This window comes from Eptatretus burgeri, chromosome 12 (genome assembly GCF_056783735.1).
Source record: "Eptatretus burgeri isolate ZD-2024b chromosome 12, Ebu_testis_v1, whole genome shotgun sequence".
In the NCBI taxonomy this organism is placed as follows: Eukaryota; Metazoa; Chordata; class Myxini; order Myxiniformes; family Myxinidae; genus Eptatretus; species Eptatretus burgeri.
This window is the reverse complement of record NC_140972.1, coordinates 40949632-40963826: the sequence shown is the minus strand read 5'-3', so window position 1 is coordinate 40963826 and position 14195 is coordinate 40949632. Positions and strand designations below refer to the sequence as shown.

Genomic DNA, 14195 nt, shown 5'->3' with positions numbered 1-14195 from the left:
CTTCAAAATTCTGTGCACAGAAAGGGACCTCTATAGGCCTCTGATATGCGAAGTTACAAAAATTTCCAATGATAACTGTGCTCTGCAGAATTTTTTATACGTGATTACAGACAAACAAACAAACAAACAAACAAACAAAAAAAACATACAAGCTGACTAACATATCTTGCAAAAACTTCGTTTTGGCAAGATAATAAAATATCAACAGATGTATGAGTACAATGACAACTGGGACAAGGATAAAAGAGCAGGAAGGTATTTAAAATAAAATAAAAAAGAGTTGGACAGACTGGGCATAGACAAAGAAGGCTCAATGGGTGGCTAAGGCATCATCTTAACTGGGATAGACAACAAATCATAATAAATGCCCAAGACCAAGGACATTATACCAGCGGCCTTAATAAAATGGCGGGGCTGAGTCAATTGGACAGGTGTAGGTCCTGCAAGGGAGAAAGAGAGAGAGCACAAGTCACCTCCTATCAGGATGTAAAACCTCATGTCAGAACAGCTGTACACACAAAGTCACAATAGAGTATTTAGAGTAATCCACTGGCACATCTGGAAAAATTTCAATATCCCAGTTTCCAAAAACTCATGGAAACGTGAACCAAAAGCAATAATTGAAAAGAAGGAAGTAATGCTCACGTACGATCTGATGATCTCATCACGTGTGAACATTGAAAACAAAGCATTGCGACCAAATATCGTACTTTGGTACAAAAAAGAAAAGATGACATTGCCAGTTGAGGTGTCAGTACCCAAATATTTTGGCCTAAACAATGCTGAAATCAAGAAAATAACTGAATACCAAGATCTCAAAAACAGTCAAAAGATTTTGGAAGCTGAAGAGTGCTGAAATTGTACCAGTGATAATTGTAGCAATGGGAATGAAAAATAAGAACCTTACAAAGATCTTAAAAACCACCCTTGGGAATATTACTTGTTGACGATCCTGAAAAGAGCCTTCAGAATGAAACTTTGAGAACAAGAAAACTACGCAACTTGGTTCTTGAATCGTGACCATTCTTTCCAAAACGGAGGCGGATACTTCGCGACCTGGGAGGACTCCGTTCCATCTTCTGAAACCCACATTTTGAGATAACGACCAACCACACACTTATAAGCGATTGCAAAACCCATCTCCTGTGACAGACTAATAACATCAATGTAACATATAGCACCTACACATCAACATAACATACAAATATATAAACTACATACACATCAATAGCATATGGTAGGGATTCATATAAAGATAAAAAATACATCACTGCATTTGAACTTTTGATTGTGTTTGATAAACGGAAATTTCTATTGCACTGCATATATATTCCTGGCTTGTATTGCATGCCTTGCTTTCTTCACTGGGAAATGAGGTGATGAATTATTTGCAGGCAAATGTAATGGACCATGTAGTGGTTACATCTGGTTTTCATCCTGTATATACCACACACGCACAAACATACACACACACCCGGCTCGGAGGTATATACTTTGAGAGCTGGTAGATTTCTGTTCCACCTCCTGAAACCCACCCACTTGTGGCGAAAGCAGCTGACAGCAAATTGCGTGTGCACACACACACACACACACACACACGCATGCACGCACGCACACACACACACACACACACACACACACACACACACACACACACACACACAGACGCATGCACGCAAGCACGCACACACACACACACACACACACACACGCAAGCACGCACACACACACACACACACACACACGCATGCACGCACGCACACACACACACACACACACACACACATGCACGCATGCACACACACACACAGACATATGTGCAGGCACACACAGAGGTGGATACTTTGAGACCTGGGAGGGCTCCGTTCCACCTTCTGAAAACCGCATATGGAAATAACAACCAATAGACACACAGCACGCACGCACGCACGCACGCACACACACACACACACACACACACACACACACACATGCACGCATGCACACACACAGACATATGTGTAGGCACACACAGGGGTGGATACTTTGAGACCTGGGAGGGCTCCGTTCCACCTTCTGAAAACCGCATATGGAAATAACAACCAATAGACACACACACACACACACACACACACACACACACACACACACACACACACACACACACACACACACACACACACACACACATACACACACACTCATACTCACTGTGTTTCAGGATGAGGCAGCACTGAGTTTGCATTCATAAAGTAAACAGGATGTTTTACCGAAGTCTTTAATCAACCTAAACCTTAAAATCTCAAATAATAACTGAGTCAAAGGAAAGCTGGTTGAGTATGGCCATGTAAGGGTTACGAGGACAAAGTCAAAAAGTGAGTGTGGCTGGTACCAAGACATGATAAGTCGGATAAAAGACAATCTGACTGTGTGAGACAACACAAGTAAGAGGACAGTTTGAATGAATTCAGAATAGTACGAGTTAGATGAGGACAGGATACCTGGGACAAGGGCTGGATGAGTGTGGCAAGACAAGGTGTATGGAACCTGTATTGGATGGGTGAGACAAAACATGGCATGGCAGACTAACCCAGAAGGCACCCACTGTTGTTTCAATAGTTGTTTCAGTTGAAGTTACATCGCAGCGTTGAATAACAATACTGTATTCAACATCGGTTCATGTTGTTTCAATGTATTTTTGTGATTTGAAACTTTCAACATATATTTGCCTGCTGGGTAATGCAGGGAGTTCTTTTTCAAGATTACTAGCGTGGATCGGCTCACAACACTCACCTCCACACGTCTTTGCAGAGATTGATGTGATATATTTGCTGTGTTGGCATAACACCAATCATCATACAAACTTTTATTTTCTCCAAATTTGTTTGGAGTATTGGTGATATGTTTATTTGAAATTTAATTTGTGATATAAGAAGGTCCAAGTGGTCTTAATTGTCAAGGGTCTAAGCTTTCTAATCTGTCTGAATGGTAATAGGGGTCTAAATGGTGCTAAGGTTTAAGGGGTCTGAAGGATCTTCGGGGTCTTTTGAGTCCTGGGTGTCTTCAGAGTCTTCGGGGTCTTCAAGGTCGTTGGGGTGTTTTGGGACTTTTGGGCCTTCAGGGTCTTCCTAGTCTTTTGGGTCTTTTTGTGTCTTAGGTGACTTTTGGGTCTTCGGCGTCTTTTGGGTCTGTGTGGTCTTCAGGGTATTTTTGAGTTTTCGGTGACTTGTGCATCTTCAGGGTCTTTGGGGTATTTTGGATCTTCAGAGTCTTCTGGGTCTATTGCGTCTCAAGGGTCCTCCGGGTCTTAGAAGGTCTTCAAAGGCCGAAGGGGTCTCAGCAGTCTAAAGGGTCGAAAGGTATATTCCAATGGTACGTAAATAATAGACATATAGTCACACGGCTGGACGGAGGGACAGAGGAACGGAGGGCCGGAAGGAATGACGGATGCACACTGAGGCTGAGCTATTTTTAGATCTAAAAAGATGGCTATAGATGGCAATGTTGAGGAGTAAACGTGCTTAATTAGAAGAATGTGGGAACGTGTCTCAATATTTAGCATGCGTCATACATGCACAACAATAACATGGTGGTTTGCTTTTACACAGATGGTCGTGCAGGATTCTGCTTTGTGGAGGTGATACAGAACCTCTGTCAAATGGCGTCAAGCAATCAGCATAATGTCACCAAGTCCGAGTGTTGCTGTGATGGCGGGAGAGGTTGGGGCCCACAGTGTGACTTGTGTCCACTGCCAGGAATACCACGTTATCGCAAGCTGTGCCCACATGGACCAGGATTCACTACTTTTAACATTGGTCAGCATCACTTCACCACACTTCCCTTACTCTCCTTTTTCTTTTTTTAAATATTATTTCATTACCACCTTTCCCCGCCTAGTGGTCGTTCTCGCCACCGACCCCCGGCCCGCAACAATATCATTTTGGCCCTATCTCTCAATGGTGAAGAATCACTAAAAAAATTCTCAAACCCGGATTGGGATCTTCACCAAAATTAAGCGTTGCTGTCCTTGGCCTGTCAACGGCACACACAAAAAATTTCAGAATGATTGCTTGAAAACTGTGGCCAAAAATCGTGTGACAAACAAACAGACAGACAGACAAATGTAAAAATAATTTTTCACCATGTAAAAATCAACTGACCAATATACTTGAAAAATCTTCCATTTTTCAAGTAATAACAAATGGTGTTGAATAAAACTTAATACCATGCCACATAATCTTACATTTGCACTGCTACAAAGGGGATCTGACATTATGGAAGCACGATAAAGCATCACTTTGTGTTAAATATTGCACAAATGGACTCTGTTTATCTTTTATTTGAACTTACCATTGGGTTGTTATATTCTTTGTGAATTGTTTTGCATCTCCCTTCAAACGTTGAGCACCTGATCATATGGCCGTCCTTGGGCCTCATGGTAAATGGAACAATACATTACAATTGAAAGGGCCGTCTGACAACCCTCCCCACCCCCAACACCCCACTACCCATTCCCCATCTACTTTCTTAGCAATCCTCTTGAGGAAGTTCAATCATTAAAACTCTTTGGTCTCACTATCAGCCATGATCTTTCTTGGGCAAGCCACATTTCAAACTTGACCTCCAAAGCCGGTCGCCGTCTTGGCATCCTCATCATACAAAGTCATTCGTTGGGCTCACCTGAACTTTTATCTACTGAAATGGCCTTCAACCGTAGCTTGATGGAGTAGTGTTCTCCCCTCTGGGCTGGCTCCCCTGCCTCACATATTGATCAGATTGACTCCATGGAAACAAAGGCCTTCAAGATTATTGGAATTTCCTGCACTGAAGCTCTCAGTCTATGGCCTTATCACTTCACCATCACAGACAAGTCAATGCTTTCTCTGTCTTCAACCACCTCCTTTCTGGTCTTGCACCATCTGCTCTTTCCGTGCTTTGTCCCTCCCAAGTTTCTGCAGGCTGCACTCGGTAGATAAGCAACCCCCCATTTGGTGGTGAAACTCACAAAATCACTGCTCACCTGCACTCTTTTGTTCCTTTTCCTACCTGTGGAACCAACTTCCATGTCTTTATTTATTCTCATTCTTACCTCCTGGTTTTCAAAGCAGCTGTTCACCACCATCTCAGAATATCCCCCATCCAAAACCATGATCTTTTCTGCCCACATTTATCCTCCCCAAGCCCACCTCTTTCCAAATTTCAAGTTTTTCCTTCCTGAAGGTTTGCTTATATTTCCGTATTGTCCACCCGATGCCTCCTCTCCTGCCCTCCCCCCCCCATGCCTCCCCACACCCATTGTTTCTCCAAGTCTGCCTCAATATTGGCCTTCTCCTCTGCTGTTGGTGCTTCCCCCCTCTCTCTACTCTTCCTTTTGCTTTGTTCCTACTGTTCCTGTTCCTCTACTGATACATTCAGTGCACTAGCTTTTATATGAGCCTCGACTATGTATACAAAAAGATGGCGCGCCAACACCGACAATGCAATATGTTAGCAATAGTGCCTGACCTTTGGAAAATATGTGATACTGTCAAACCAACAGGAAAGAAAAAAAGGCAGAAAGTTCACAGAGAATGGCTGAAATCCAAACAGCTGTGCCTGTATAACTATGCATGTTTATGTGGCCATCTAGCTTCCAAAAAAGGCCTTCAGCATTTATGTGTGAACATGGGGAGGTGGTCTGCAGAACAACATTGTACACAGAACATCTGTGAAAGCAAATCCCTCAACTGGCATGCTGATATCTGTCCTGCCTGAAGTCACTTTAGTACATTAAATAGTCGTGTGATAATTTCCAAGCACTAACTCCCATCGGTTTTCCACCTCAGTCCTCATGGAATTCATCCCATGTTTTAATACAGAACATATTATGGGTTTTGTCCCATAATATATTTAATACAGAACATATTATGGGTTTTGTATGAAAGGAGTTTTCAGACAGTTCAGCCATTTGGCTAGTTTGAAATTCAGCCGATACGCATTGTGCTGCGATGTTTTGGGTCACGAGCAAAAACGATGGATGAAGTTGCTTTTCCTGTTATACAGTCACTGGTTGAGGTGATCAAAGAACGTTAGGGATGGCTTTGCTTGATCCAAAGGAACAATTCTCATTTGAGATTCTCATTGCAAATCGGTAAAGTTTCATCTTTCTTTCCTGGATTCTATGAATCTAATATTCTCAACATTATTGATATCTCCCATGATGAGACTAAAGCACAAGTTCTATTGATTTCACATCACAAGTAGGTCGACGGCCTCTCTGGTTTTTGCCATGTTGCCCGTCGTCATCGTCATCATCATCGTTTTACGGCCGTTTCCATGCTTGCATGTGTAAGTTGTGCTTCACCTCATGGCTGCTTTCCAGGCTGCACAATCCCTTGCTGGCTCTCTTGTTCGGCCTTTAACTCCAAGATCATGTCATAGTCCAGCACTGCAAAACTCCTCAGTCCAGGTTGACAAAGGGAGTGCTATATATTGTCGAAAAGGGGTGCTCCACATTGTCTTACTTCTCATGTGCTGTCTTTGCACATGTTGGTGCTACAAGAGATGGAGAATATTTTCACACTTGTATCATTTCTTAAAAATCAGCTCAGTTTTTGTTTTATGTCTTAAAACTTAACCTATGTTCCTTATTGGTGCATTGAGCAGTCGTTTTTCAAAATTTATTCATTTGCACTGCTGTGAAAAAGAAGCTTTTTCTCAAAACTACAAGACATGGACTCAACCAATTTTGAAAAAGCATTCATATATTTACCACATTTCGCTTTGTTCAGATATTGATGAGTGCTTCGTGATTCCAAACCTATGTCGATACGGGACCTGCATAAACACCAAAGGGTCCTACTACTGCAACTGTGCATCTGGCTACACCACAGACATTGCACGCACGGCCTGTGTGGGTGAGTATGCTTGATGAGGCTGGCATTACATCCTTGAAAACAATTCCTGACAACTCGGTTGTCATGAATCATATCATCACAGGTAAATGTCCGTTTGCTCTGCTTTATAATGCGACAGATGCCTTTCTTAATAAGTTTCTAACCTTCACAGATCTGGACGAGTGTGTCATATCTCCCAAGCCCTGTAATTTCATTTGCAAGAATACAGATGGCAGTTACCAGTGTGCCTGCCCAAGGGGTTACATCATGCAAGAGGATGGCAGAACCTGCCGTGGTGAGATCTCCAAAGGGCACCACCAACATCCACCAATAACCATTGCACAACCTTCAGCCACACATCTTCATTGAACTTGATACTTGTGTAGGGAGAGGTGAAAAGAGTTTGACATGACTAGTAATCCTTAGTACAGCATCAAGGTGCATATCAAGTATAAATATTATGAAACAAAATCCGATCATTCATACGAAAAAGTACAGAAGCATACTTCAGAATGGAATGTCGTTCAGACAAACAAACAACAACAACAACAAAAGGCAGGGCACTGATGCCAGGTAAATAGAACAGATACATTTGACTCTGCACAGAATCCAGGACACATTGTCTTCAGATACTTTGACCACACTTAAGTGCTGTTTGCAACATAATAACTACATATTATGTGATAAAGCCAATTATTTGGAATGTTATTTTTTTATTATTGTGCTGAAATGATGGGGTTAAAATATGGCAAAACAACTTCATGAAGCCTCATGCAGTCATTGATGTATGGCACTGTATAAATAATTTCCTGAGAGTGTGCAACAAACAGCACAGACATTATTTCATGTATTAGAAACAATGCAACCTTAAGGCCCGGTCACACCTTGACGTTTTAGCCAACGTATGCCGATTTTTGAATTTTTTTTTCTAAAACGCTGGCACACGTTGAATACGTTATGGGTAAGTTTTGATAACATTGAGAGCACGCTGAAAAACACTGCCATACGTCGTTGTACGCTGGCTTTAAACATTGTACTTTTTGGTTGTCCTCAAATTTTTTCATGCTTGAAATTTCACGACGTATGCCGGCGTATGACTCACACGTTCCGCTACGCTGGCCACAAGTTGTATACACGGTCTGCGATCGTTGACAGACGTCAACACATGCTACTTGTAAGTTAATCATAAGTTGAGTCACGCCGAGGTAATGTTTAGCGTACCCGAAACTTATTTCTAACCTATGATTAACGTGTTGTTGGCACGTTACGCGATCGTTGCCACACATCGACAGACGTTACTTTTAAGTTACTCATACGCTGAAAGACGTCGGTATAATGGATCGTCCTTGCGTCAGCGTCCACGGCCACGGCCAGGACACTTATTTGCAGCATTCTTCAAACTTTTCTTCGGCATGACGAGGATGTTCACACTTCGATGTCTAGCTTGGCTATGATTCCAATTGTCCATCGGCAGCGTCTATTTAAAATAGTCGAGTTTGAGCGTTTTGACACGTTCAGAAGAAACGCTTCAAATTTCCAAACCCCAGCGTCAAAAAACAAAGGCGAGTGACAGCAATTTAAATCGTTCATTGTAAACAATGAAAATAGCTGAGTGGTACCGTTTAAAAGTCGTTGAGTGTAAAAAAAAACAATTGTTGAGCGCAAGCGTCTACTTTCAATAGTGGAGATGCAGCCATTTAAATCGTTGAGTTTATCATTTAAATCGTTAAACGCAAGGACGATCCATCATAACCCACACCCTCCCCCTCACACTCACCTACTACTGCCAACATGAACAAACTACTACTAATACTAATACTAATACTAATACTGATACTGATACTGATACTGTTACTGCTGACATGGACATCGACTCAAAAAGGACTTGAAAACACTGTTGGGTTCCCCTTTTATGAGCAGCATTTTTATATACCAATTCCCAAAACTGCTGGGAACACGTCTTTATATGGCAGTTGTAAGCTGGAAACACGTTCATTTATTTTTTTTTGTCGACCGGAAGATGTCATTGGAATACGTCTACATACGTCGATGTGTGTTGGGACTACGTACAGAATTGGTTCAAAGCACGTCAAACATAAGTTAGAAATAAGTTTCCCGTAAAAAAGACATTACCGCGACGTGTTTCGACTTATGAGTAGCTTATAAGTAGCCTTTGTGGACGTGTGTAAGCGTCCACATATCATGTGTAAAACTTATCCCCATCGCATGCGGAACGTGTGTCATACGCCGAGTAAGTCGTAAAATTTTGAACATGTTTAAAATTTCTTGACGTACTCTACTTACTACGACGTATGATAGCGTACTTTAGCGTTGTACTCATGTATACCAAACTTACTCATACCGTATTTGACGTGCCCCAACGTTTTAGACACATTTTTCTTAGGTCGGCATACGCTAGCAAGATCGCCAAGGTGTGACCGCGATGTTGTCACTTCCATTTCTACGGCAGTTATGATTCGAATCGTTGTGCGTCAGCCTTTTAATAGGCTACGTCACGACATCGTCGGCGATGCGTGCAACGCGCTATGCCTAAGTTAAGGCCCGGTCACACCTTGACGTTTTAGCCAGCGATGGCAACGTATTAAAATGTATGTAAAACGCTGGCTGACGTTGAACTTTTGATGTTCTTTTTTTTAAGATTCGGACGTATTCATAACGAGTTGGTCGTATGCATAACATATTAGTAATGGACACAGAACGTTTTGTTATGTTATAGATAACTTATACCAACGAATGCTGAACCTGTTGTCGGCCTACACAACCTATGCCCAACGATAGTCTAACTTCGGCATAGCGCGTTGCACGCATCGCCGACGATGTCGTGACGTAGCCTATTAAAAGGCTGATGCACAACGATTCAAATCATAACTGCCGTAGAAATGGAAGTGACAACATCGCGGTCACACCTTGGCGATCTTGCCACCGTATGCCGACCTAAGAAAAATGTGTCTAAAACGTTGGGGGCACGTCAAATACGGTATGAGTAAGTTTGGTATACGTGAGTACAACGCTAAAGTACGCTATCATACGTCGTAGTAAGTAGAGTACGTCAAGAAATTTTAAACATGTTCAAAATTTTACGACATACTCGGCGTATGACACACGTTCCACATGCGATGGGGATAAGTTTTACACACGATATGCGGACGCTTACACACGTCCACAAAGGCTACTTATAAGCTACACATAAGTCGAAACACGTCGCGGTAATGTCTTTTTTACGTGAAACTTATTTCTAACTTATGTTTGACGTGCTTTGAACCAATTCTTTACGTAGTCCCAACACACATCGACGTATGTAGACGTATTCCAATGACATCTTCCGGTCGACAAAAAAAAAAAATGAATGTGTTTCTAGCTTACACATTCTGCCATATAAAGACGTGTTCCCAGCGGTTTTGGGAATTGGTATATAAAAATGCTGCTCATAAAAGGGGAACCCAACAGTGTTTTCGAGTCCTTTTTGAGTCGATGTCCATGTCAGCAGTATCAGTATCAGTATTAGTATTAGTATTAGTATTAGTAGTAGTTTGTTCATGTTGGCAGTAGTAGGTGAGTGTGAGGGGGAGGGTGTGGGTGTGGGTTATGATGGATCGTCCTTGCGTCCGCGTGTCCACGGGTAGGTTCATAGGCTGCCACTCAACGATTTAAATGGCTACATCTCCACTATTGAAAGTAGATGCTTGCGCTCAACAATTGGATTTTTTTTTACACTCAACGACTTTTAAACGGTACCACTCAACTATTTTCATTGTTTACAATGAACGATTTAAATTGCTGTCACTCACCTTTGTTTTTTGACGCTGGGGTTTGGAAATTTTAATCGTTTCTATTGAACGTGCTAAATCGCTCAAACCCCACTATTGATAGTAGACGCTTGCGCTCAACAATTGGATTTTTTTTTACACTCAACGACTTTTAAACGGTACCACTCAGCTAGTTTCATTGTTTACAATGAACGATTTAAATTGCTGTCACTCGCCTTTGTTTTTTGACGCTGGGGTTTGGAAATTTTAATCGTTTCTATTGAACGTGTTAAATCGCTCAAACCCCACTATTGAAAGTAGACGCTTGCGCTCAACAATTGGATTTTTTTTACACTCAACGACTTTTAAACGGTATGACTCAGCTAGTTTCATTGTTTACAATGAACGATTTAAATTGCTGTCACTCGCCTTTGTTTTTTTGTTTTTGTTTTTTTTTGACGCTGGGGTTTGGAAATTTGAAGCGTTTCTTCTGAACGTGTTAAAACGCTCAAACTCGACTATTTTAAATAGACGCTGCCGATGGACAATTGGAATCATAGCCAAGCTAGACATCGAAGTGTGAACATCCTCGTCATGCTGAAGAAAAGTTTGAAGAATGCTGCAAATAAGTGTCCTGGCCGTGGCCGTGGACGCTGACGCAAGGACGATCCATTATACCGACGTCTTTCAGCCTATGAGTAACTTAAAAGTAACGTCTGTCGATGTGTGGCAACGATCGCGTAACGTGCCAACAACACGTTAATCATAGGTTAGAAATAAGTTTTGGGTACGCTAAACATTACCTCGGCGTGTCTCAACTTATGATTAACTTACAAGTAGCATGTGTTGACGTCTGTCAACGATCGCAGACCGTGCATACAACTTGTGGCCAGCGTAGCGGAACGTGTGAGTCATACGCCGGCATACGTCGTGAAATTTCAAGCATGAAAAAATTTGAGGACAACCGAAAAGTACAACGTTTAAAGCCAGCGTACAACGACGTATGGCAGTGTTTTTCAGCGTGCTCTCAATGTTATCAAAACTTACCCATAACGTATTCAACGTGTGCCAGCGTTTTAGAAAAAAAATTCAAAAATCGGCATACGTTGGCTAAAACGTCAAGGTGTGACCGGGCCTTTAGACTATCGTTTGGCATCGGTTGTGTCGGCCGACAACAGGTTCAGCATTCGTTGGTATAAGTTATCTATAACACAACGAAACATTCTGTGTCCGTTACCAATGCGTTATACATAAGACCAAGTCGCTATGAATACGTCCGAATCGTTAAAAAAAAACATCAAAAGTTCAACGTAAGCCAGCGTTTTACATACATTTTAATACGTTGCCATCGCTAATACGTTGCCATCGCTGGCTAAAACGTCAAGGTGTGACCGGGCCTTTAGGTGTTTTACGCCTTTTCCTCCATTTAAGGTGATATTTCTTATTCTGTGATTTTAAGGTGATTATTCTTCCCCTCGCCCATTCATCTGCAAAGTCTCCCTCCACCGTGCTGGAGCATTTCACGGTTGCTTTATGCAACTTTCTTTGACTGGAAGAGCAGCAGGGTTAATTATAGAAATCCTTGCTGTAGCTGGTGATAATTGATCAGGTGAGAGCTGATTGGTTGTTCCCTCCATTTGTGGGTGAGAGACGTGATTGGGCCTTATGATATTTATATGATGATTGCTATTGTCATTGCATATTTTACATGTTTGGGAGCCTCAGTAGTGTGCGTTTCTGTATACACTGTCACTGACAACTTGTCAATAAGCGAAGAAACCAGTCCGGCCCAGTCCGGCGGATGAGGGGCACATGTAGCATTGGGATTCTCATGCATATATTACTTGTGAATGTGTGCAACTATAGAGGTTTGGATTTGAAACCATGTGTAGATTTTCTTGGTTGCTTTTTATGCCTCTACTGCCGAAGTCACCAGAGACATTATGTTTTCTGGTTGTCCATCCGTCTGTCCACGATAGGTTTTCGTTGCCTCAATAACTTAAGACCGACTGAAGGGATCGCAGTAAAACTTGATGCAAGTATGTATAAAGATGCAAAGATGAACTGATAAGATTTTGGAGTGAAGAGGTCAAAGGTCAGGGGTCATGTTAGGTTAAAATTATTTGTCCGTGCTAATTTGTGAACCAGTGATTGGATTTTGACTGAACTTAACACAAGTATATATTATAAATACTGTATATGTGGAAAAATTACAGGCTCAGACCAGCAGTCAAACCCAGTTTCTCTGGCAAACTGTACCAGTGCTCTGCCATCTGGGCATCCACCAGCTGGGCAACACAATTTTTCCACACATAGAAGTGCCATTCCCTTTCCTCCGCTACTTCCGGGGCACTCACTGCCAACCATAGGAGCAGCAAGGGCCTGCACACAAGAGGGTCTTCCCCCATGGGGTGACACATCCATGTCCACTATTAATCACCACAAGGGGCATAGTAATATAATTAGAGATGAAAAGGATAGAACGAACATTATAAATATATGTGGAAAATTACGGGCCCAGACCAGGAGTCAAAGCCAAGTCCTCTGGCAATCCGTACCAGTGCTCCGCCATCTGAGCTATCTGGGTGACCCACCAGCTGAGCAATGCAATTCTTCCACATATAGAAGTGCCACTCTCTTTCCCCCGCTGCTACCGGGGCACTCGTTGCCAACCATAGGAGCAGTGAGGGCCTGCTCATGAGAGGGTCTCAAGGGGAAGTGCCAACAGCAGGGTGGAGGGAGAAAATAGATGTAGATAAACAAACAAGGGATGCAGGTAATGATGGGGGGAAGACGAGAACATAAGGGGTGGACAGGATGGATACAGAAGCAAAATTTTAAGATGGTAGGAGGTGGTTTAACAGATGTAGAAAAAAAAATGATGGTTTTGGATGGGTGATGATTCGAGATGGTGGTGATGATTTGAGATGGTGGGGAACAGCTGTCTTGAAGACCTGGAGTCAAGAATGAGATTGGAGAGAGTATGGAAATTGGTCCACAGGTTGGAAAAAGAGGAATAAATGAGTGGAGGTGAGCATTGGTTCTGGATTCGGGGAGTTTCACGAGGAGGGGGTTGATGACAGACCGTGTATGTCTTGTAGATACCTACGGGGGGGGGGGGGGGGTCAAAGCACGGAGAATGCAGGGGGTGCCAGACCAGAAAGAAAGCAGAAGACAGAGAGACCAGCAATCTGTTGGCAATAGTGAAGTGATAGGCCCATTCATTCAGCTTCATTGTGAGAGATTCCATTGAGCTTGAAGTTGAAGGCCTAGTTTTCCACAGCATCAAGGTGAGCAAAGTGTGAGATAGGGGTGCCAGCCCAGAGGGGAGATCAGTACTCCATCAAGCTATGGATGAAGACCTTGTGAGTGGATAGGAACTCATGTGTGCCAAGGAAGAACTTTGGACGAAGGAGGATGTCAAGTCGGCATCTGGCTTTGGAGGCGAACTTTGAAATGTGGCTTGACCAAGACAGAGCATGTCTTTGAGAGGGTGGTTGAGAAAATAGTTGGGAGGCTTTGTGGTACAGTCCTGAGAGAGAGAGAGAGAGAGAGAGAGAGAGAGAGAGAGAGA

General features: G+C 42.6%; 1 protein-coding gene across 1 annotated transcript in view; it reads left to right on the top strand.

The window, feature by feature from the left end:
* The window catches only part of LOC147015483 (fibrillin-2-like), a 269758-nt gene that overhangs the window by 222104 nt on the left and 33459 nt on the right, over positions 1 to 14195 (top strand). The window contains exons 56-58 of the mRNA XM_085850274.1: positions 3588 to 3794; positions 6750 to 6875; positions 7027 to 7149. Coding sequence (XP_085706400.1) covers positions 3588 to 3794; positions 6750 to 6875; positions 7027 to 7149 — 456 coding nt within the window. The remainder of the gene's footprint in view (positions 1 to 3587; positions 3795 to 6749; positions 6876 to 7026; positions 7150 to 14195) is intronic.